Source organism: Staurois parvus, unplaced genomic scaffold (genome assembly GCF_062004578.1).
Source record: "Staurois parvus isolate SC_StPar_1 unplaced genomic scaffold, SC_StPar_1.0 ptg002526l, whole genome shotgun sequence".
Classification (NCBI taxonomy): domain Eukaryota; kingdom Metazoa; phylum Chordata; class Amphibia; order Anura; family Ranidae; genus Staurois; species Staurois parvus.
This window is the reverse complement of record NW_028320322.1, coordinates 26708-53362: the sequence shown is the minus strand read 5'-3', so window position 1 is coordinate 53362 and position 26655 is coordinate 26708. Positions and strand designations below refer to the sequence as shown.

Genomic DNA, 26655 nt, shown 5'->3' with positions numbered 1-26655 from the left:
ATTTCTAAGAACCCAAATTTCCAACTCTAACTCTTTCCCTCACTTTAACCTTTTAATTTGAACCGTAAACTGTAACCGTAACTCTTCAACCCAAGGCCTTACTCCAACCCTCCAACCCTAACCTTCCCTCATGCTCTAACCACAACCCTTTATTTGAAGCCTAACTCTAATTTCTAAGAACCCAAAATTCTAACTCTAACTTTATCCCTCACTCCGACCTTCTAACTCAAACCTTCAACTGTAACCGTACCTCTTCAAACCAAGGCCTTACTCAAACCCTCCAACCCAAACCTAACTCTAACCCCAACCTTTCATTTGAAGCCTAACCCTAATTTCTAAGAACCAAACTTCTAACTCTGTCCCTCACTCTGACCTTCTAACTTGAACCTTAAACTGTAACCGTAACTCTTCAATCCAAGGCCTTACTCCAACCCTCCAACCCTAACCTTCACACAAACCTCAACACTTAAGTTGAAGCCTAACCCTAGCCGTAATTCCTAACCCTCCAACCTTCTAACTCTAGCATTATCCCTCACTCTAATCCTCTAACCCTAACTCTCCAACATTAACCTTAACTCTAACCCCCACCTTAAGCCTAATGCTAACGTTACCTTCTAACCATCTAACTCTAACCCTATCCCTCTAGTCCTCTAACTCTAATCCTAACTCTCCAGCCCTAATCTTAAATCCAATTCTAACCTTAACTCTAACCCTCCAAACCTAACCTTAAGGCTGTCTCTAAACCTAACCTTCTAACCCTCCAGTCCTCACCTCTAACCTTAATTCTAACCCTCAAACTCTCACTCTAACCCTCTAACTCTCACTCTAACCCTCTAACTCTAATCCTAACTCTCCAACTCTAATTGCAACCCTAACCCTCCAAACCTAATGCTAAACCTTGCTCTAAATCTAACCTTCTAACCCTCTAACTCTAATCCTAACCCTCCAACCCTAACCCCCACCTTAAGCCTAGCTCTAAACCTTACCTTCCAACCCTCTAAACTCTAACCCTATCCCTCTACTCCTCTAACCCTAATCCTAACTCTCCAGCCCTAATCTTAAATCCAAACCTAACCTTAAGGCTGTCTCTAAACCTAACCTTCTAATCCTCTAAATCTAACCCTAACCCTCCAATCCTAACCACTAATCTTAAATCTAACCCTAATCTTCTAACTCTAACCCTAACACTCAAACTCTCACTCTAACCCTAACACTCAAACTCTCACTCTAACCCTCTAACTCATCCTAACTCTCCAAACCTAATCTTAACTCTAACCTTCCAACCCTAACCTAGCTGTAAATCTAACCTTCCAGCCCTCTAACTCTATCCCTATCTCCCAACCCTAACCTTAACTCTAACCCTCCAACCCTAACCCCCACCTTAAACCTAGCTCTAATCCTTACCTTCTAATCCTCTAACCCTAATCCTAACTCTCCAGCCCTAATCTTAAATCCAATTCTAACCTCAACTCTAACCCTCCAAACCTAACCTTAACCCTAGCTCTAAACTTTACCTTCTAACCCTCTAACCCTAACCCTAACCCTCTAACCCTAATGTTAAGCCTAGCTCTAAACTGATCCTTCTAACCCTCTAACTCTAATCCTAACTGTGCAACCCTAATCTTATCCCTAACCCTCCAACCCTAACCTAGCTGTAAACCTAACCTTCTAGCCCTCTAACTCTATCCCTATCTCTCCAACCCTGACTTCTAACCCTCCAACCCTAACCTAACCTTAAGTCTAACCCTAACCTAACCTTAACCCTCAAACTCTAAATTTCCAACACTAATCTTGACCCTAACTCTCCAACCCTAACCTTAAGCCTAGCTCTAAACCCAACCCTCTAACCCTAACCCTCCAATCTTCACCCTAACTCTAACCCTAACAGAAAGTAGTTCCTGCACTACTTTTTACGACTTCAGGTGCAACTTGTATAGACATATTCACGATTTCAAAGTGTATTCAGTGTGAACGGGGGCTTAGAAGAACCGAGCCACCGTTTCCTTTGTGTGTGTGTGTGGCTCATGCTAATACCATAAGAAGGCAGTAAAGATGAGATAATGCCCATTAGGTGGAGGCCAAGAAGGCCTCAGAGAACACCCCCCCCCCACACACACATCCTAATCAACATGAATCATGGAACATCATCATTTCATTGAAGGCATCCTACATTTGAGCTGTGGAGTCATCCTGAAGCCACTTGGACCACACCATGTCAAACTTTTTTGGGCAACCAGTTGTTGCCAAAACATGACAGTTGGAGGGGTGGAGTTCTTCTAAGAGAGGGTGATGGCCTTCCTGGCATAAAATAAGAGAAGCCCCAGTAGTGTCGGTTCAGCTACTGCGGGAGCAAGATCTTCAACCAAGTCCAGTGGACAGAGACGCAGAGAGGGGGAAAATGCAATTCAGGAAACAGAACGAAGGATGTGGACTACGGACTCCCAATATTGGGCAATGTCGGGACAAGTCCTGAAGATGTAAGTGACATCCCCCAATGGGTGAGAACATCTCCAGCAACTTTGAAGGGAGTTGGGATCCCCCAATGGGTGAGAACATCTCCAGCAACTTTGAAGGGAGCTGGGATCCCCCAATGGGTGAGAACATCTGCAGCAATTTTGAAGGGAATTGGGATCCCCCAATGGGTGAGAACATCTGCAGCAATTTTGAAGGGAATTGGGATCCCCCAATAGGTGAGAACATCTCCGGCAATTTTAAAGGGGGTTCAGATCCCCCAATGCTTGAGAATATCTCCAGCAACTTTGAAGGGAGTTCAGATCCCCCAATGGGTGAGAACATCTCCAGCAACTTTGAAGGGAGTTCGGATCCCACAATGGGTGAGAACATCTCCAGCAACTTTGAAGGGAGTTCGGATCCCACAATGGGTGAGAACATCTCCAGCAACTTTGAAGGGAGTTCGGATCCCACAATGGGTGAGAACATCTCCAGCAACTTTGAAGGGAGTTCGGATCACACAATGGGTGAGAACATCTCTAGCAACTTTGAAGGGCATTGGGATCCCCCAATGGGTGAGAACATCTCCAGCAACTTTGAAGGGAGTTCGGATCACACAATGGGTGAGAACATCTCTAGCAACTTTGAAGGGAGTTGGGATCCCACCAATGGGTGAGAACATCTCCGGCAACTTTGAGAGAGTTCAGATCCCCCATTGGGTGAGAACATCTCCAGCAACTTTGAAGGGAGTTCGGATCCCCCAATGGGTGAGAACATCTCCAGCAACTTTGAAGGGAGTTCAGATCCCCCAATGAGTGAGAACATCTCCAGCAATTTTGAAGGGAGTTCGGATCCCCCAATGGGTGAGAACATCTCCAGCAACTTTGAAGGGAATAAAATGAAGTGGTCAGGCGATTTTCCCTCCAAGTCGAATGTTCTCCATAGATGGCCACCATGGATATGTTCTCAGACACTCGGTGATGACCAATTCTATGTATCTCACTGTGGATCGGCATCTCTGACTCCGGGTCTCCTCCTGACCCACTTCTCCGGTTGTCGTTCTAATGTACAAATGTTTGGAGGATGAAGACGTACCTTCGATCCTGCAGTCGAATCTGGCCGCGCTGCCCTCCACCACCTCGATATCCAATATGGTCTTGGTGAAGACCGGCTTCATGGGAGGTCTCTCCTCCGACACGGACTCCAGGAAGGCCTGGCCGTCATCTGAAAGGAGAGGTCGGGGGAGGGGTTACAAATGACAAGACGGTAATATCTCAGCAATGAAAATCTGTGGTAACCCTTCACCCTACAATCTGGTTCTCGGTAATGAATGCCGGCATCTGACCTCGTAACCGGGCTGATGTTGGAAACCACGGGGCCCCATACAGCAGCCATTTTAGATCGATTCTAATTCAATTCGACCAAATACAAATTTAAATTGGCATTAGAATTCTAATTTATTCTATTTGAAATTCGAATTTCAGAAGATGGATCTATTAATTTTATTTTATTCTATACTATTGTTTTTTGTTCTATTCTATTCTTTTCTAATTTATTCAAATTTATTCTATTCAAAATTAGAACATCGGAAAACAGTCATATTCCTTCTTTTTTATTCTATTCTATTGTCTTTTTCTATTCTATTCTATTGTCTTTTTCTATTTTATTCTATTCTTTACTAATTTATTCAAATTTATTCTATTCAAAATTAGAATATCATAAAACAGTTATATTCTATTTTATTCTATTCTAATTTTTTTCTATTCTATTCTTTTCTAATTTATTCAAATTTATTCTATTCAAAATTAGAATATCGGAAAACAGAAATATTCGTTCAATTTTATTCTATTCTATTGTTTTTTTTCTATTCTATTCTTTTCTAATTTTATTCAAATTTATTCTATTCAAAATTAGATTTGCAGAAAACAGTTATACTATGCTATGCTATTCTATTCTAATCTGAATATATGCTATTCAAAATTTGAATTTCGGAAGACAGTTATATTGTATTTTATTATATTGTATTGTTTTCTTTTATTCTGTTCTATTCTATTCTTATTTTCTATTCTTTTCTAATTTATTCTGTTCAAAATTAGAATCTCGGAAAACAGTTATATTCTTTCAATTTTTTTCTATTCTATTCAAATATTTTCTAATCTATTCTATTATTATCTATTCTGTTCTTTTCATGTTCGAATTCCATTCAAATGGCGTCCGAATTTCTTTATTTCAGACTCGTTATTCGAATTTGAATTTTCTTCTATTGGAAAATTGAATTTCGGAAGACAGTTATATTCTATTTGATTCTACAATTTTCTATTTTATTCTTTTCTATTTTCTAATCTATTCTGTTCTTTAATTTTCTATTCTTTTCGTATTCGAATTCGATTCGATTTGCATCCGAATTTCATTTCATTATTTCGGATTCGTTATTCGAATTTATTCTATTGGAATTTCGGAGGACAGGTATGCTCCTTCTATTTTATTCTATTCTATTGTTTTTTTCTATTCTATTCTATTTTTTTCTATCCCTGTCAATCCCAGGGGGGTGCCATCTTGTTCCCCTAATTTTAGTAATAATACATACAGGCAGTAAAGGTGAGCCGTGCATCACATAGAGGACAGCTTTGAGATTTGTCAGATATCATGCAGCTCGTTCACTCTGAGTTTCTCTGAGTTTCTCTCATGCAGGACGTTTGGTAAAAAGCCAGAAAGGCCACTAAATATTCTCTCCCTTGGCTCCTGCCTATTTCCTGATATGAAACAAAAGAAAAATCACAAATTGTGCATTTCTCATGTTGCACAGCCGCATGGAGTGTGTAGCCTAGATCTAGCCTATCCTAGTCTTCCGGCTGGGTGTAGTCTCATCAGTCGCGGTCCGCGGACTCACCTTCTCCAGCCTCCAGTTCTGCACACAATGGGCTGGTGGGGGAACCTCCTGAAGACTTCCTGGCACCCATACCGGATATCATGGCCAGGGAAGACAGACGCCCGATGGCTCGCACAGCATTCCCGGTTTTCTGGAAGACAGAGGAGAGCGCATGGAACGCGTCAGAGCAAACGAAACACGAGATCTGCCGGGTGATGACCCCATTGGACAAAAAATCTGATCCTCATAAAAACCAGAAAGAACACCATAAAAAGAAAAAGAAAAAAAAAAAACAAACACAGCAGTTAATTTCCAAAAAGTGAGGCCCCTCCCATGAGGAGCGCTGTGCCTGACTGCTGCCTGGAGGGGAATGTACCTGCCACTTCCGCCGCGCCATGTACTTCTTCATCCGCTCCTTGGACAGTTTCTTGGCCTCCATGGTGTTGGTGTCCTGCTGGAGCCAAGGGTGCTGCAGGCACTGCGTACAGTTCAGGCGACTCCTGTTAGGGCCACACAATACGGAGTTAATGAGCCACGAGTCAGATTAACCCCTCCCCCCATGCCATTCCCCTCCCCTCATCCCATTCCCCTCCCACAGTCCCATTCCCCTCCCCTCATCCCATTCCCCTCCCCCTTTCCCATTCTCTTCCCCCCGTCCCATTCACCTCCCACCTTCAACCTCCCGTCTTCCCATTCACCACACCCCTTCCCATTCACCTCCAGCCTCTCCATTCACCTCCCCCCTTCCCATTCACCTCCCCCCGTCCCATTCACCTCCCCCCGTCCCATTCACCTCCCCCCTTCCCATTCACCTCCCACCTTTCCATTCACCTCCCGCCTTTCCATTCACCTTCCCCCTTCCCATTCACCTTCCCCCTTCCCATTCACCTCCCGCCTTTCCATTCACCTCCCCCTGTCCCATTCACCTTCCCCCTTCCCATTCACCTCCCGCCTTCCCACTCAACTCCCCCTGTCCCATTCACCTCCCCTCTTCCCGTTCACCTCCCCCCCATGACGTTCACCTCCCACCTTCCCATTCTCCTCCCCCCTTCCCATTCTCCTCCCCCCGTCCCATTCACCTTCCCCCTTCCCATTCACCTCCCCTCTTCCCGTTCACCTCCCCCCCATGACGTTCACCTCCCACCTTCCCATTCTCCTCCCCCCGTCCCATTCTCCTCCCCCCGTCCCATTCACCTCCCCCCGTCCCATTCACCTCCCCCCTTCCCATTCACCTCCCGCCTTCACATTCACCTCCCCCCTTCCCATTCACCTCCTGCCCTTCCCATTCACCTCCCCCTTTCTTCTATGGGAGGGTTTATTCCTCAATACCTTCATCATTACTTTAAGTGGTTGTAACCCTCAGACATGAAATATGAACAAAGCACATCCCTCTATAGTGTGTCCTTGTCTCAGTCCAGAGCACTGAGTGTCATTTCTGTCTGCTGCCTCCTTCCTCTGCTATCAGCATGAGTCACTTCTGACAAGTTTTCCTGACACCAAGAGAAAAATGGTGACAGGGGAGGGAGCTCCAGCATGGTGGGGGGGGGGGGGGGGTTGTCCCTTCCCTCCAATCAGCTCCCAGAGCTCCCCTCACTGAGCTCTGCAGAATGTATTTTCAGCTCTACGCCCCTTTTTTTTAAGCTCTCATACAAGCTTTATAAAGTTTTCACTTTGAACGGATGGAGAGAAGAGATGGCTGCAGACAAACAGGTACAACGTATGTAGGAGGATTTGTCTGATCTCTGTGTACCACCTGAGGCCGGGCACTGCTCCGGGGATATGGAGGGATTACAGAGCGAGGAAATACACAGATTATTGTTTTATGACAAACAAGGATCCCTTTTACATGGTATTGTCTGGCAACAACGATTTTTTATTTATTTACAAAAATAAAAAAGAAATAATAAAAGAAAGAAAGAAAATAATAAAATAAAATAAATAATAAAATAAATGAATAGTAATAATAATAATAATTAAAAAATAAATAAAAATAAATACAATAAAATAAATAATAAAAGAAAGAAAGAAAATTATAAAATCAAATAAAATAAATTAAAACATAACATAAATGAATAATAATAATAATACTAATAATAAAATAAAAATACAGTAAAATAAATAAAAAAATAAATAATAAAAGAAAGAAAATAATAAAATAAAATAACATAAAATAAATAAATAATAAAATAAATGAATAGTAATAATATTAACAATTAAAAAGTAAATAAAAATAAATACAATAAAATAAATAAAAAATAAATAATAAAAGAAAGAAAGAAAATGATAAAATAAAAAATAAATAAATTAAATAATAAAATAAATAAATGAATAATAATATTAATAACAATAATAATAAAATAAATAATAAATAAATACAATAAAATACATAAAAATAAATGAAAGAAAACGATAATAAATAAATAAATGAATAATAATAATAATAAAAAAATGAATACAAATAAATACAATAAAATAAATAATAAAAGAAAGAAAGAAAATGCTAAAATAAAAAATAAAATAATAATAAAATACAAATTAATACAATAAAACACATAAAAAAAATAATAAAAGAAAGAAAGAAAATGAAATAAAAATAAATAATAAAATAAATGAATAATATTAATAATAAAAAAATATAAATAAATACAATAAAATAAATAATAAATAAATAATAAAAGAAAATTATAAAATAAAAAATAAAATAAATAATAATAATTAAAAAAAAGAAAAAATAAATAATTAACTGTTGAAGATCTATGTGAACGTGCAGACTGTAGCACCAGTGGCGTCCCTAGGGGGGGTGCGGGCTGCACCAGGTGACACCATCAGGGGGTGCAGGAGCAGGGTGCTGGCACAGTGACAGCTGCCCCTGCCCTGGTGTAGCAATAACATGAGTATTCCCTGAAGCGACTGCGCATGTGCCGGCTCTGTGCTAAAGTCTGAGATCGGCTTCTTTGGCCTGAAACCGGCACAGGCGCAGTCGCTTCCGGGGATACATATCTTCAGGGGATACTCATTTTACCGCTACATCCTCTCTGGAGGGGGTGACACCACATATTACCGCACCGGGTGACACCAACCCTAGGGACACCTCTGGGCAGCACCAACCATTGCGGTTCTCTCTGAATGAAAGGCGGGTCACTGGTTGGAGCGCGGCGCGTCCCCCCCCCCATGACCGATGCGACACAAGAGATGGAAGATCAGAAGCTGACTCACTTCATGTCTTTTTTGAGCAGAGTGCTGATGAAGTTTTTGGCGTCCTCTGAGATCTCATCGAAGGCTTCATCGTCGAAGTCCCAGGTAGCGGAGGTGACATTCGCCAACGTCTCATTATCGTTGTCACCCATAAAGGGCGAGAGACCGCTCACCCTGCAAGAGAGAAGCAGTGAGTGCAACATCCTGCCCATGACAGCACTCCAGAGGGAACGTCTGTTCCTTACAAAGATTAAATGTAGCGAGAGAAGAAATTACACTTCAGAACGATCTCTGACGGGCCAATCAGATAACTGCAAAACCTCAGCTGACATGTTGCTCCACCTCTGTGGATCTAGAAGAAGGGGGTAGACCCCCCGAAATGCCTGCCTGGAAAAATGAGCTGATTGTGAAAGTATAAAAATGATTCTAGACAATACTCAGATGAGTTCCTGAGATTGTACAATATACAGGGAAGAAAATGACTTCTCCAGAGCTTCCCCCATCCTCTGGAACTCTCTACCCCAATTTATCAGACTATCGCCTACTCTGCTCACTTTTAGGCGATCTCTGAAAACCGATCTCTGCAGGGAAGCCTACCCCGCCCTCAACTAATAATGGAATCTTCTACTCCTCCTACCAGTCCATCCCCCACAGTTACTATCTTTTGTACCACTAGCCCCTCCCTCTTAGATTGTAAGCTCCCAGGATCAGGGCCCTCCTATCCCTCTTGTATTGAACTGTATTGTTGCTGTATTGTTTTCCTATATATTGTGAAGCGCTGAGCAAACTGTTGGCGCCATAAATCCTGTATAATAATAATGATAATAATAATTATTATTATTATTTGATCCCCTACAGATTGTGGAAGTTTGCCCAACTATCATTATTATCATCGGGGTATTTTACATGATAGAGACAGAATATCAACCACTTCCTGTCCGGACACTTCCCCCCCTTCCAGTCCGGACACTTTCCCCCCCTTCCAGTCCGGACACTTCCCCCCCTTCCAGTCCGGACACTTTCCCCCCCTTCCAGTCCGAAGACTTTCCCCCCCTTCCAGTCCGGACACTTTCCCCCCCTTCCAGTCCGGACACTTTCCCCCCCTTCCAGTCCGGACACTTTCCCCCCCTTCCAGTCCGGACACTTTCCCCCCTTCCAGTCCAGACACTTTCACCCCCTTCCAGTCCGGACACTTCCCCCCCTTCCAGTCCAGACACTTTCCCCCCCTTCCAGTCCAGACACTTTCCCCCCCTTCCAGTCCGGAGACTTTCCCCCCCTTCCAGTCCGGACACTTTCCCCCCCTTCCAGTCCAGACACTTTCCCCCCTTCCAGTCCGGACACTTTCCCCCCTTCCAGTCCGGACGCTTCCCCCCCCCCCCTTTCATTCCGGACACTTTCCCCCCTTCCAGTCCGGACGCTTCCCCCCCCCCCTTCCAGTCCGGACACTTTCACCCCCTTCCAGTCCGGACACTTTCACCCCCTTCCAGTCCGGACACTTTCTCCCCCTTCCAGTCCGGACGCTCCCCCCCCTTTCATTCCGGACACTTTTACCCCCTTCCAGTCCGGACACTTTCCCCCCCTTCCAGTCCGGACACTTTTACCCCCTTCCAGTCCGGACACTTTCCCCCCCTTCCAGTCCGGACACTTTTACCCCCTTCCAGTCCGGACACTTTCCCCCCCTTCCAGTCCGGACGCTTCCCCCCCCCCCTTCCATTCCGGACACTTTTACCCCCTTCCAGTCCGGACACTTTCCCCCCCTTCCAGTCCGGACACTTTCCCCCCCTTCCAGTCCTGACACTTCAACCCCCTTCCAGTCCGGACACTTTCACCCCCTTCCAGTCCGGACACTTTCCCCCCCTTCCAGTCCGGACACTTTCACCCCCTTCCAGTCCGGACACTTTCCCCCCCTTCCAGTCCGGACACTTTCACCCCCTTCCAGTCCGGACACTTTCCCCCCTTCCAGTCCGGACACTTTCCCCCCCTTCCAGTCGGGACACTTTCACCCCCTTCCAGTACGGACACTTTCACCCCCTTCCAGTCCGGACACTTTCACCCCCTTCCAGTCCGGACACTTTCCCCCCCTTCCAGTCCGGACACTTTCACCCCCTTCCAGTCCGGACACTTTCCCCCCTTCCAGTCCGGACACTTTCCCCCCCTTCCAGTCCGGACACTTTCCCCCCCTTCCAGTCCGGACACTTTCCCCCCCTTCCTGTCCAGGCCAATTTTCAGCTTTCAGCGCAATCACACTTTGAATGACAATTGCGCGGTCATGCAACACTGTACCCATATGAATTTTTTGTTAGCATTTTTTTGAGACAGATAAAGCTTTATTTTGGTGGTATTTATTCACCGCTGGGATTTTAATGTTTTTTGCTATATAAATGAAAAAGTCCAAAAATTTTGTTTTTCTTATAAAATTTTGCAAATAAATAATCTTTCTTCATAAATCTTGGCCAAAATTTATTCCGTTATCTTTTTAGTAAAAAAAAAAACAAATTAGTTTATAACCAAAAATTATAATTGTCAAGATTTTTTTTATGTTTTTTTTTTTTTTTTTTAACATACCATCACCTTAGCAGTACTACTTGTGGGGGGTGATGAATATTTTTTTTTCTTTTTTTTACACTGATTGCTTTTACACCCATAAAGGCTGTAACAGGAATCATTTCTCCTTCTCTCTGACTGCATTCCTGCAGCCATTGAGAAATACCGTGAGAGCTGTGATTGGTCACAGCTTGTCACATGGTACAAGGCTCTTGCGAATGGCCCTGTACCATGTGACCTCTGTGATCATTCACAGATTTCACACGTAGTAAGCAATGATGTCAGAAGTGACCTCTTGTGTACTACTCCTGCATGTGATCACTGATTGGCCAATCAGTGATCACACGATCAGGACCTCACATAGTGTTCAGACACAGCGGGCACCGATTGTTTTGCTGCGCGCTCCCAGGCAATGGATGCGGGGAGACGTTTAGAAACGTCCACCCGCATCGGCAGCGATGTTAACCAAAAATGAAAAAAAAAAACCACACAATACAAATGTCATAAATTGAGTTGCAGTTCGGTGAGTAAAATAAATATTTGATCCCCAAGCAAAACATGACTTAGTACTTGGTGGAGAAACCCTTGTGTGAGGTAAGACGTTCCTTGAAGTTGGTTCCCAGGTTGGCAGACATCTCAGGAGGGATTGTGGTCCACTCTGCTTTACAGATCTTCTCCAAATCCTTAAGGTTTCTTGGCTGACATTTGGCAACTCGAAGTTTCAGCTCCCTCCATAAATCTTCTACAGGATTCAGGTCCGGAGACTGGCTAGGCCACTCCAGGACCTTAGATCCAGAAACAACACGATACATATGTCATAAATGGAGTTGCAGTTCGGTGAGTAAAATAAGTATTTGATCCCCCACCAACCAACAATGATTCTGGCTCCCACAGACTGGCGATGTGCTCATGTGGTACACAGATCAGTCCTGTCAATGGAAGAAGGCACTCCTAATTACAGCTCCTTATGTGTATAAAAGACACCTGTCCACAGAATCTCTTCCATTCAAACCTCACCACCACCATGGGCAAGACAAAATAGCTGTCAGAGGACATCAGGGACAAGATGGTAGACCTACACAAGGCTGTAATGGGCTACAAGACCATCAGAAAAAAGCTTGGTGAGAAGGAGACAAACATTGGAGCGATTATTCGCAAATGGAAGAAATATAAATAACCATCAATTGCCCTCCTCTGTCTGGAGCTCCATGCAAGCTTTCACTTCATGGGGTAAGGATGATCATGAAAAAAGTGAGGGATCATCCCAGAACTACACGGGAGGAGCTTGTGAATGATCTCAAGGCAGTTGAGACCACAGGGTTCCTTCACCAATTACAAGGAACGTCTCACCACTGTGCTCGCCAACAAGGATTCCTCCAACAAGGGTTCCTCCACCAACTACAAGGAACGTTTCACCTCTTTGCTTGCCAACAAGGGTTCCTTCACCAATCACAAGGAACGTCTCACCTCTGTACTCACCAACAAGGGTTCCTCCACCAACTACAAGGAACGTCTCACCTCTGTGCTCGCCAACAAGGGTTCCTCCACCAACTATAAGGATCGTCTCACCTCTGTGCTTGCCAACAAGGGTTCCTCCACCAACTACAAGAAACGTCTCACCTCTGTGCTCGCCAACAAGGGTTCCTCCATCAACTACAAGAAACGTCTCACCTCTGTGCTCGCCAACAAGGGTTCCTCCACCAATTACAAGGATCGTCTCACTTCTGTGCTCGCCAACAAGGGTTCCTCCACCAACTACAAGGAACGTCTCACCTCTGTGCTCGCCAACAAGGGTTCCTCCACCAACTACAAGAAACGTCTCACCTCTGTGCTCGCCAACAAGGGTTCCTCCACCAACTACAAGGAACGTCTCACCTCTGTGCTGGTCAACAAGGGTTCCTCCACCAACTACAAGGAACGTCTCACCTCTTTGCTCGCCAATAAGGGTTCCTCCATCAACTACAAGGAACGTCTCACTTCTGTGCTCGCCAACAAGGGTTCCTCCACCAACTACAAGGAACGTCTCACCTCTGTGCTTGCCAACAAGGGTTCCTCCACCAACTACAAGGAACGTCTCACCTCTGTGCTCGCCAACAAGGGTTCCTCCACCAACTACAAGGAACGTCTCACCTCTGTGCTCGCCAACAAGGGTTCCTCCACCAACTACAAGGAACATCTCACCTCTATGCTCGCCAACAAGGGTTCCTCCACCAACTACAAGGAACGTCTCACCTCTGTGCTCGCCAACAAGGGTTCCTCCACCAACTACAAGGAACGTCTCACCTCTGTGCTCGCCAACAAGGGTTCCTCCACCAACTACAAGGAACATCTCACCTCTGTGCTCGCCAACAAGGGTTCCTCCACCAACTACAAGGAACATCTCACCTCTGTGCTCGCCAACAAGGGTTCCTCCACCAACTACAAGAAACGTCTCACCTCTGCGCTCGCCAACAAGGGTTCCTCCACCAACTATAAGGATCATCTCACCTCTGTGCTCGGCAACAAGGGTTCCTCCACCAACTACAAGGAATGTCTCACCTCTGTGCTCACCAACAAGGGTTCCTCCACCAACTACAAGGAACGTCTCACTTCTGTGCTCGCCAACAAGGGTTCCTCCACCAACTACAAGGAACGTCTCACCTCTGTGCTCGCCAACAAGGATTCCTCCACCAACTACAAGGAACGTCTCACCTCTGTGCTCGCTAACAAGGGTTCCTCCACCAACTACAAGAAACGTCTTACCTCTGTGCTAGCCAACAAGGGTTCCTCCACCAACTACAAGGAACGTCTCACCTCTGTGCTCGCCAACAAGGGTTCCTCCACCAACTACAAGGAACGTCTCACCTCTGTGCTCGCTAACAAGGGTTCCTCCACCAACTACAAGAAACGTCTTACCTCTGTGCTCGCCAACAAGGGTTCCTCCACCAACTATAAGGAACGTCTCACCTCTGTGCTCACCAACAAGGGTTCCTCCACCAACTACAGGGAACGTCTCACCTCTGCGCTCACCAACAAGGGTTCCTCCACCAACTACAAGGAACGTCTCACCTCTGCGCTCACCAACAAGGGTTCCTCCACCAACTACAAGGAACATCTTTACCTCTGTGCTCACCAACAAGGGTTCCTCCACCAACTACTAAGTCAAGTTTTGCTTGGGGATCAAATACTTATTTTACTCACTGAACTGCAACTCCATTTATAACATTTGTATCATTTGTTTTTTCAGGATTTTGGTTGATATTCTGTCTCTATCATTTAAAATACACAGATGATACAAATGATAGACCTGTCATGTCTTTGAGTGGGAAAATGTTCAAAATCTGCCGGGGATCAAATTGTTATTTTCCCCCACTGTACAGCAATTCCTCAATCCACCATTAGATGGCAGCACATGAGAACATGTTGGATTTCAGCTGCTTATGGCCTCAAACCTGTCATTGGAGAAGTTGGGAGACCTCCATCGCTGACCTTCCTCTGAAAATGCTAGAAGCCTGGCTGCCTCACAATTCTTTTTAAGTTGATTTTGCAAAAAATAATTAAGAATTGCTGCTTTATAAATAGCAGAAGCTCATTTATCGACCAATGACCAGCGGATAGTGAATAGTCGTCCTCAGGCTGGATTTTATGGTAGTTGGGTGATTAAACTGCAAGACTGGTTCAACGGGATTAAAAAAAAAAAAAAAAGGAATCAGATGCACTGATTGGAGTGGATGTGAATATTTTGGACGGATAGTTGGCCGTTCGGTTGGAGATAAGCGGCAGAATTCCTCGCGCCTCCGCCGCGCCGCCTCTGATACCCATTTTAAGGAAGATGAGTCCCGACAGACGCTGGAGACGATTTCTTGCTCGGAATGCAAAAGTAAACGGATCAAAGAGCTGCAGGACTTGGCTGGGTGGGAGACGGGCGGCGGGGTGGGCACCTGACTCTGAAGATGTGCCCTGGACAGATTCAGCCAACACCCCATGTGGGGTGGGGGATCTAAGGAGCTTATGGGAACACAGGAGATTGGGGCATTAACCCCTTCCATGCAGAACTTACAGGATGTAGCAGATGACCCCGATGCTCCACATGTCCGTGGCGTAGCCGATGGGCTCATAGTTGATCACCTCAGGGGCCACGAATTCGGGGGTCCCAAACAAGACTTTGAGGTTTGGTGTGCTCTCTGCAATAGAAAAGGATGGAGTTATTGCCTGCTCGGCGAAGTGTACCCCAATACATCTAATACAGGAAATGTACCCCCCCCAATTCCAGGAAATCTGAAATATGAGACCGACAGAGACCCAAAACATCAGAAGTATAAAATCCCGTCTGCCCCATACGCACTGCATTCTACACCCCTGACCCCAGCAACATGTACACACTGACACCTTGGGGGGGGGGGCATAACACACTGATACTTGGGGGTCCAGAATAATGACACACTGACACTTGGGGATTCAAGAACAATGAAACACTGACACCTGGGGGTCCCATAACAATGACACACTGACACTTGGGATTTCAGAACAATGACACACTGACACTTGGGGGATCCAGAATAACGGCACACTGACATTTGGGGGTCCCAGAATAATGGCACGCCAACACTTGGGGGTCCCAGAACAATGACAAACTGACACTATGGGGGTTCAGAACAATGACACGCCGACACTTGGGGATCCAGAACAATGACATCCTGACACTTGGGGGTCCCTCAGAACAAGAACACACTGACACTTGGGGGTTCAGAACAATGACATTCTGACACTTGGGGGTCCCTCAGAACAATAACACACTGATACTTGGGGGTCCAGAACAATGATACACTGATACTTGGGGGTCCCAGGACAATGACACACTGACACTTGGGGGTCCCAGGACAATGACATGCTGACACTTGGGGGTCCCAGGACAATGACATACTGACACTTGTGGATCCAGAACAATGACACACTGACACTTGGGGGTCCAGAACAATGACACACTGACACTTGGGGGTTCAGAACAATGACACACTGACACTTGGGGGTCCAGAACAATAACAAACTGACACTTGGGGGTCCAGAACAATGACACACTGACACTATGGGGGTTCAGAACAATGACACGCCGACACTTGGGGATCCAGAACAATGACATCCTGACACTTGGGGGTCCCTCAGAACAAGAACACACTGACACTTGGGGGTTCAGAACAATGACATCCTGACACTTGGGGGTCCCTCAGAACAATAACACACTGATACTTGGGGGTCCAGAACAATGATACACTGATACTTGGGGGTCCCAGGACAATGACATGCTGACACTTGGGGGTCCCAGGACAATGACATACTGACACTTGTGGATCCAGAACAATGACACACTGACACTTGGGGGTCCAGAACAATGACACACTGACACTTGGGGGTTCAGAACAATGACACACTGACACTTGGGGGTCCAGAACAATGACACACTGACACTTGGGGATCCATAACAATGACAAACTGACACTTGGGGGTTCAGAACAATGACAAACTGACACTTGGGGGTTCAGAACAATGACACACTGACACTTGGGGGTCCAGAACAACGACACCTTGACATTTGGGGGTCCAGAACAATGACACGCTGACACTTGGGGGTCCAGAACAATGACACACTGACACTTGGGGATACAGAACAATGACAAACTGACACTTGGGGGTTCAGAACAAATACAAACTGACACATGGGGGTTCAGAACAATGACACACTGACACTTGGGGATCCCAGAACAATGACACACTGACATTTGGGGGTCCAGAACAACAACACCTTGACATTTGGGGGTCCAGAAAAATGACACACTGACACTTGGGGGTCCAGAACAATGACACACTGACACTTGTGGATCCAGAACAATGACACACTGACACTTGGGGATACAGAACAATGACACACTGACACTTGGGGGTCCAGAACAATGACACCTTGACATTTGGGGGTCCACAAATAATGACACACTGACACTTGGGGGTCCCCCAGGACAATGACACCCTGACACTTTGGGGTTCAGAACAATGACATCCTGACCCTTGGGGATCCCAGAACAATGCAACACTGACACTTGGGGGTCCAAAAAAAATGGCACACTGACACTTGGGGGTCCCAGAACAATGACACACTGACACTTGGGGGTCCCTCAGAACAATGACACATCGACACTTGGGGGTCCCAGAACAATGACAAACTGACACTTGGGGGTCCCAGAACAATGACACACTGACACTTGGGGGTCCCAGAACAATGACACACCAACACTTGGGGGTTAAGAACAATGACATCCTGACACTTGGGGGTTCAGAACAATGACATCCTGACACTTGGGGGTCCCCCAGGACAATGACACACTGACACTTGGGGGTCCCCCAGGACAATGACACTCTGACACTTGGGGGTTCCAGGACAATGACACACTGACACTTGGGGGTTCCAGAACAATGACACACTGACAATTGGGGGTTCCAGGACAATGACACACTGACACTTGGGGGTCCCCCAGGACAATGACACACTGACACTTGGGGGTCCCCCAGGACAATGACACTCTGACACTTGGGGGTTCCAGGACAATGACACACTGACACTTGGGGGTTCCAGGACAATGACACACTGACACTTGGGGGTTCCAGAACAATTACACACTGACACTTGGGGGTCCAAGAACAATGACACAGTGACACTTGGGGGTTCAGAACAATGACACCCTGACACTTGGGGGTCCCCAAGGAAAATGACACCCTTACACTTGGGGGTCCCCCAGGACAATGACACCCTGACACTTGGGAGCCCCCAGGACAATGAAACTCTGACACTTGGGGGTTCCAGAACAATTACACACTCACACTTGTGGGTTCAGAGCAATGACACCCTGACACTTGGGGGTCCCCCAGGACAATGACACCCTGACACTTTGGGGTTCAGAACAATGACATCCTTACCCTTGGGGATCCCAGAACAATGACACACTGACACTTGGGGGTCCAAAAAAAATGGCACACTGACACTTGGGGGTCCCAGAACAATGACACACTGACACTTGGGGGTCCCTCAGAACAATGACACGTCGACACTTGGGGGTCCCAGAACAATGACAAACTGACACTTGGGGGTCCCAGAACAATGACACACTGACACTTGGGGGTCCCAGAACAATGACACACCGACACTTGGGGGTTAAGAACAATGACATCCTGACACTTGGGGGTTCAGAACAATGACATCCTGACACTTGGGGGTCCCCCAGGACAATGACACACTGACACTTGGGGGTCCCCCAGGACAATGACACTCTGACACTTGGGGGTTCCAGGACAATGACACACTGACACTTGGGGGTTCCAGAACAATTACACACTGACACTTGGGGGTCCAAGAACAATGACACAGTGACACTTGGGGGTTCAGAACAATGACACCCTGACACTTGGGGGTCCCCAAGGAAAATGACACCCTTACACTTGGGGGTCCCCCAGGACAATGACACCCTGACACTTGGGAGCCCCCAGGACAATGAAACTCTGACACTTGGGGGTTCCAGAACAATTACACACTCACACTTGTGGGTTCAGAGCAATGACACCCTGACACTTGGGGGTCCCCCAGGACAATGACACCCTGACACTTGGGGGTCCCCCAGGACAATGACACCCTGACACTTGGGGGTCCCCCAGGACAATGTACACAGTTGGGGTCAGACACTGCGGAGCACTAACAGAAGTTTGTGGAAAGTCACGAAGAGTTAACAGACGAATCTCCTGCCGGCCGATTATCTGCCGTGAAGTTTCCAGGAGACATCAAACAACCAAAAAAGGGCAGAAATCAAATCCCATGACTTGGAGAAGAATGTCCGACCCGCAACTAGAGCCCCAAAGAGCCGTGCGAGGGACCCAAGGAGCCGTGCGAGGGACCCAAGGAGCTGTGCGAGGGATGGGGGTCAGGAGCGGATCTGAAGATGGGGCTTCCGATCAGGGGTGGACTGACAACTCATGGGGACCCCGGGCAATAGGGGATCATGGGGCCCCTGTGTCCTTGCCCAAACTCAAAAAAGCCTATGAAAAAGGTACCAGGGGCATCTCATGGGGCCCCCTACTGACCCCGGGCCCTCGGGCAGTGCCCGAGTTTCCAAACGGTCAGTCCGCCCCTGCTTCTGATTAGACGGAGTCTATGGCACGTCTTTAAAAACGGCGAAAACCGGAGGACAGACCACGTAGGAGGAGCTCTCCGCCCTCCACACAACTCCTCGCCATTTAATGGTTCTTTTTTGGGGTTAGAGAAGAACGGATGATGGAAATCTCTCATTTTAGGTTCACGCCGCGAGGTGCGATGGGTACATGTGCGTTCCCGCGCGCCGCGTGTTGGGCAGCCCATTCATTTTAAGCAGCTGTCCTATGCGCTAGAAACACAGAAAAGCCGTCCCTGACCCCTTTCCAAAATCCAAATCACATGGTGAATGCAAAATCGTGTGCGTAAGCCGATACGTAGGGGGCGCCAACAACAATTAATGGCGCTGCTGCGCAGCTGCACGCAGATTTACGCTCGTTCCCGACACACACAAGGTCTGAGCCTTGCCTTTAGTCTTGAACCTGCCGGTCTATAAAATGCTTTCACCCAAATTTTTTTACACATTTTCTCCAAACGTGCGGATGTCGGGTGAAAACATAAAAAACGAAGGGGCGTCTGTTTACAAAACGTTTGTCGCGCGAATGTAGGAAGACTTTGCGCCAACTGAATGAAACGTCTGCCATTCTGTCATTTTTGCAAGAGAACAATCGCCTCGTCGGCTCCACCCGGCGACCAAAGTGCAGCATAGCTTTCTGAAATACCTCAATGAGAAAACGATACCGCATCTTGGCCAATAGATGGAGCCGAAGACGCAGGAATGAATCTCTTAGAAAAATTACGGTGACCTTTCGCTCGATTTGAATGAATGTTCCTGACATTCAAGGGATGAATTTTTGGATTTTTCTTTTTTTTTTTTATGTTTTGGCTGGAATAGGGAAGAGGTTATTTGCTGTTCTCTTTGGCCCCATTGGGAAAGTTTAGAAGCCCTGGCAGAGGCAGTGAAGGAAAATCCCTGCAAATGATGTGGATTCCTTGGGGGGTCCCCCCAGGTCACCAGAACTGGTGTCTGTGGATTCTTTGGGAGGGTCCCCCCAGGTCACCAGAACTGGTGTCTGTGGATTCTTTGGGAGGGTCCCCCCAGGTCACCAGAACTGGTGTCTGTGGATTCTTTGGGAGGGTCCCCCCAGGTCACCAGAACTGGTGTCTGTGGATTCTTTGGGAGGGTCCCCCCAGGTCACCAGAACTGGTGTCTGTGGATTCTTTGGGAGGGTCCCCCGAGGTCACCAGAACTGGTGTCTGTGGATTCTTTGGGAGGGTCCCCCGAGGTCACCAGAACTGGTGTCTGTGGATTCTTTGGGAGGGTCCCCCCAGGTCACCAGAACTGGTGTCTGTGGATTCTTTGGGAGGGTCCCCCCAGGTCACCAGAACTGGTGTCTGTGGATTCTTTGGGAGGGTCCCCCGAGGTCACCAGAACTGGTGTCTGTGGATTCTTTGGGAGGGTCCCCCCAGGTCACCAGAACTGGTGTCTGTGGATTCTTTGGGAGGGTCCCCCCAGGTCACCAGAACTGGTGTCTGTGGATTCTTTGGGAGGGTCCCCCCAGGTCACCAGAACTGGTGTCTGTGGATTCTTTGGGAGGGTCCCCCCAGGTCACCAGAACTAGTGTCCGCATTGGAACATTTTCTCGCTATTAATTTGCTGGGAACAACCCAAAATTTGGGGGTTTCTTTTACTTTAACCCTTTTGTTTCTAGTTTTTTCGCCCTTTTTTTTTTGCACGATTAAAAACTCATTTTGGACCTGAAGATTATACAAAACACTCCAAACGTGATATGTTTTCTTAAAGCAGAGACCCTAGAGCAGGGGTGTCAAACTCCATTTCATGGCGGGTCATATCAGCATTATGGGTGCCCTCAAAGGGCCGGTTGTATCTGTAAAACTAGATGTCCAGAGTACCCCCCATTACATCAGATGTCCAGAGTACCCCACCCCCCATTACATCAGATGTCCAGAGTACCCCACCCCCCATTACATCAGATGTCCAGAGTACCCCACCCCCCATTACATCAGATTTCCAGAGTACCCCACCCCCCATTACATCAGATGTCCAGAGTACCCCACCCCCCATTACATCAGATTTCCAGAGTACCCCACCCCCCATTACATCAGATGTCCAGAGTACCCCACCCCCCCATTACATCAGATGTCCAGAGTACCCCACCCCCCATTACATCAGATGTCCAGAGTACCCCACCCCCCATTACATCAGATGTCCAGAGCACCCCACCCCCCATTACATAAGATGTCCTGAGCACCCCACCCCCATTACATCAGATGTCCAGAACACCCCCCCCCCCATTGCATCAGATGTCCAGAGCACCCCACCCCCCCATTACATCAGAGGTCCAGAGTACCCCCCCCCCATTACATCAGATGTCCAGAGTACCCCACCCCCCCAATACATCAGCTGTCCAGAGTACCCCACCCCCCCATTACATCAGATGTCCAGAGTACCCCACCCCCCCATTATATCAGATGTCCAGAGTACCCCACCCCCCCCATTACATCAGATGTCCAGAGTACCCCACCCCCCCATTATATCAGATGTCCAGAGTACCCCACCCCCCCCATTATATCAGATGTCCAGAGCACCCCCCCCATTACATCAGATGTCCAGAGTACCCCACTCTCCCATTACATCAGATGTCCAGAGCCCCCCACCCCCCATTACATCAGATGTCCAGACTACCCCACCCTCCCATTACATCAGAGGTCCAGAGCACCCCACCCCCATTACATCAGATGTCCAGAGTACCCCCCCCCCCATTACATCAGATGTCAAGAATCCCACACCCTCCCTAACATCACCGTGCACCCCCTTTGGGGGCAGAGCTGGAAAACAAAGTGCAGGGTCTGGAGGAGGACCAGAGGAGGAATGGAGTCAGTTACCAGAGTCTGCTGAATGCTGAGACCGGGGGAGGCAGAGATGAGGGGGGGCTGCGGCTGCACTGAGAGGTGCAGGATTTGGCAGAGGAGTTCTATTCTCCTCTCTGCTGCCGACTGCTGAGAGAAGGTGGGGAGACAAGGGGGTACCTGCAGGAGAGGTGCAAGGGCCACATGAAATGGCCCGCAGGCCTTGTGTTTGACACCTGTGCCCCACAATTTTTTTATGGCACACGATATTACCGCAATGACCCACATTTTTGTTAAAATATAAAAGATGAGGTTGCGCCGAGTAAATAGATACCAAACATGTCAATCCTTACATTTTCTCTATAGAAATATGGTTTGATAGTCATATTGTATGCGCAATCGCACTTTGGGATTTTTAAGAGACAGTGCGGCCATTTTTTTAATGAGTTAAATTTGGGTGCGCCTGTGAAACAGCGATAAACTCCTGTACCCCGTATTTTCTATGGGCGACACCCCCAGGGGACACGCACGGTACCTAGTCTCCTGGCCAGGCCGAAGTCGATGAGTTTGATTTTGGTTCCGGTCTTGTTGACGCACATGATGTTCTCGGGTTTCAGGTCCAGGTGGACGATCCCTTGCTTGTGGATGAACTCCACCCCCTCCGAAATCTGCTTCATGTACTTGATGACTTCTCTTTCCGTCAACTCGAAATCCTCATCGATAATTCGCTCAAACAACTCGCCGCCGGACACCCTGAAACGTGAAGCCAACAATTATCGGTTATTATTACTGATAGGTATGGGTATTGATACAGATACCGATATTGATACTGATACCGATATTGATACCTATACCGATATTGATACTGATACCGATATTGATACTGATACCGATATTGATACTGATACCTATATTGATACCGATATTGATACAGATACCGATATTGATACTGATACCGATATTGATACCTATACCGATATTGATACTGATACCTATATTGATACTGATACCGATATTGATACTGATACCTATATTGATACAGATACCGATATTGATACTGATACCGATATTGATACAGATACCGATATTGATACTGATACCGATATTGATACCTATACCGATATTGATACTGATACCTATATTGATACCTATACCTATATTGATACTGATACCGATATTGATACTGATACCTATATTGATACTGATACCGATATTGATACTGATACCTATATTGATACTGATATTGATACTGATACCCATACCTATACCGATATTGATACTGATACCCATACCGATACTGATACCCATACCTATACTGATACTGATACCCATACCGATATTGATACTGATACCTATATTGATACTGATACCTATATTGATACTGATACCGATATTGATACTGATACCTATATTGATACTGATACCAATATTGATACTGATACCTATATTGATACTGATACCTATATTAATACTGATACCAATACTTATACTGATACCCATACCTATACCGATATTGATACTGATACCCATACCTATACTGATACCCATACCTATACTGATACTGATACCCATACCGATACTGATACCCATACCTATACTGATACTGATACCCATACCGATACTGATACCCATACCTATACTGATACTGATACCCATACCTATACTGATACTGATACCCATACCGATACTGATACCCATACTGATATTGATACTGATACCCATACCTGTACCGATACTGATACCCATACCGATACCCATACCGATACTGATACCCATACCTGTACCTATACTGATACCCATACCTATTCTGACACCGATACTTATATTGATACCGATACTTACACTTATACTGATACCTATACTGACACCTATACTGACACCGATACTGATACAGATACCAATACTTATACCGATACTGCTACATATACTGATACCCATAACTATGCTGACACCGATACTTATACCGATACGCATACCCATACTGATACTTATACTGATATTTATACCGATACTAATACTTATACCTTTACTGATAATGATACTGATACTTATACTGATACCTATACTGCTACTTTTACTGCTACTTACACCAATACTGACACTGATACTTATCCCAATACTGACACTGATACTTATACTGATACTTATACCAATACTTATACTAATACTGCTACTGATTCTGATACTTATACTGATAACAATATTTATACCGATACTGATACTTATACCGATACTGACACAGATACCTATACTGATACTTATACTGATACTGACACTGATACTGACACTGATACCGATACTTATACTGTTACCGATACTTATACCGATACTTATACTGATACTTATACTGATACTTATACTGATACTTATACTGATACCGATACTTATACTGATACTTATACTGATACTTATACTGATACTTATACTGATACTTATACTGATACCGATACTGATACCGATACTTATACTGATACTTATACTGATACTTATACTGATACTTATACTGATACCGATACTTATACTGATACTTATACTGATACTTATACTGATACCGATACTTATACTGATACTTATACTGATACTTATACTAATACCGATACTTATACTGATACTGATACCAATACTTATACTGATAACAATATTTATACCGATACTTATACTGATACCGATACTTATACTGATACTTATACTGATACTTATACTGATACCGATACTTATACTGATACTTATACTGATACTTATACCGATACTTATACTGATACCGATACTTATACTGATACTTATACTAATACCGATACTTATACTGATACTGATACCAATACTTATACTGATAACAATATTTATACCGATACTGATACTTATACTGATACTTATACTGATACTTATACTGATACTTATACTGATACTGATACCGATACTTATACTGATACTTATACTGATACCGATACTTATACTGATACTTATACTGATACTGACACTGATACCGATACTTATACTGATAACAATATTTATACCGATACTTATACTGATACTTATACTTATACTGACACTGATACCAATATTTATACCGATACTGATACTTATACCGATACTGATACACAGAGAAAAACACAGCGGTGGGAACACAGCGGTGGGAACACAGCGGTGGGAACACAGCGGCGGTGGGAGGGGGGAGAGGGGGGGCCAGAAAGAAAACTGAACCGTTCTGTGCAGCGGTGGGGGCGGCGAGCAGTGCCAGGACTAGGGGTGTGTGGGAGGAGTGGCGGTGGTTGTGGTGACAAGCAGCGATCTCCTGTATGGCTTTCAATGAATCAGCTGGAAGCCGCATCTCCTCCTCTCCCTAGCACGGCTTTTAGCTGCTTCATTGACAGCCATACAGGAGATCGCTGTCTGTCACAACCACCCCCTGACCCCCCCTTATCTACGCCCGTTTCCAGCTGTACTGCAATAAATAAATAAACAGAAAGAATTAAAGGACAGCCAAGCCACTCACTGTCTATCATTACTGATATCTATCATCTATCATCCACATTCTTTTTTTTTTTTTTTTTTTTTTAGTTTTTAGTCTTTCCTGCTCTCTGGGATTTTGGTAATGGGTCTGAATCCTACCATAAGAGTGCAAGCTCTTGTGGTTCCTTCCCTAGCATGCATTCTCTATGTATTCCCCTAGGGGCAGTGACCCCGCAATGCCGGGACCGTAATTCTGGTGTCGCTGCATATGGAGAGCGCCCCCCACAGAGCAGATCTGTAAAATGAATGGAGGGGACTGTCCCCGGAGATATCACAGACAGCTTTAGTTATCCACCCCGACCTGCACTAAGGGGAAGAAGCCGTTTTGGCCGGAGTTCCGAGTTCCGTGGTGATCGGCAATAAAAGACGAAATGTTAAACAAACATCATCCAGTGCGGCTCCTGGATCTCTCTGTATACAAAGCGTAGAAAAACCCGCGGCGGCCAATTAGACTTTTTATTATTTCCCTTTATGACTTCCACACGGAGACTATTAAAACCAGCAGACAGGAAGGTCTGAGCAGTGCGCTGTGTGATGTCATCCTGCAGGCAGGATCTGATTGGCTGACAAAGGGAGTACTCACAGTTCCAGAACCATCACCATGTCGGCTTTGGATTCAAAGGCGTCTATGCACTGGACCAGTTTGGGGTGGTGCAGGCAGTTCATGATGTCGATCTCCTGCCGGATCCCCTCCTTGTCCTTGGCGGAGTACGCCTTAAAGAATTTTCCTGCCCAAACCTTCTTCGTCTTCTTATCCACCAACCGGAACACTTGTCCGAATTTACCCCTGAAAGAGGAAACAGATCACATGACCCTCAACCAACCAGCGCCAATGTCAGTTAGTTATATTATACAGAGTGACATCACCGCCCTCCAGATATAAGATATATTATACAGAGTGACATCACCGCCCTCCGGATATAAGATATATTATACAGGAGTGACATCACCGCTCTCCGGATATAAGTTATATTATACAGAGTGACATCACCGCCCTCCAGATATAAGATATATTATACAGAGTGACATCACCGCCCTCCAGATATAAGATATATTATACAGAGTGACATCACCGCCCTCCAGATATAAGATATATTATACAGAGTGA

General features: G+C 45.9%; 1 protein-coding gene across 1 annotated transcript in view; it reads right to left on the bottom strand.

The window, feature by feature from the left end:
• Positions 1–26655, bottom strand: part of LOC149430688 (myosin light chain kinase, smooth muscle-like) — a 49019-nt gene that overhangs the window by 1963 nt on the left and 20401 nt on the right. The window contains exons 4-10 of the mRNA XM_089666098.1: positions 26131–26334; positions 22573–22790; positions 15099–15222; positions 8537–8689; positions 5697–5820; positions 5342–5471; positions 3547–3675 (exon numbers count right to left, since the gene is read on the bottom strand). Coding sequence (XP_089522224.1) covers positions 3547–3675; positions 5342–5471; positions 5697–5820; positions 8537–8689; positions 15099–15222; positions 22573–22790; positions 26131–26334 — 1082 coding nt within the window. The remainder of the gene's footprint in view (positions 1–3546; positions 3676–5341; positions 5472–5696; positions 5821–8536; positions 8690–15098; positions 15223–22572; positions 22791–26130; positions 26335–26655) is intronic.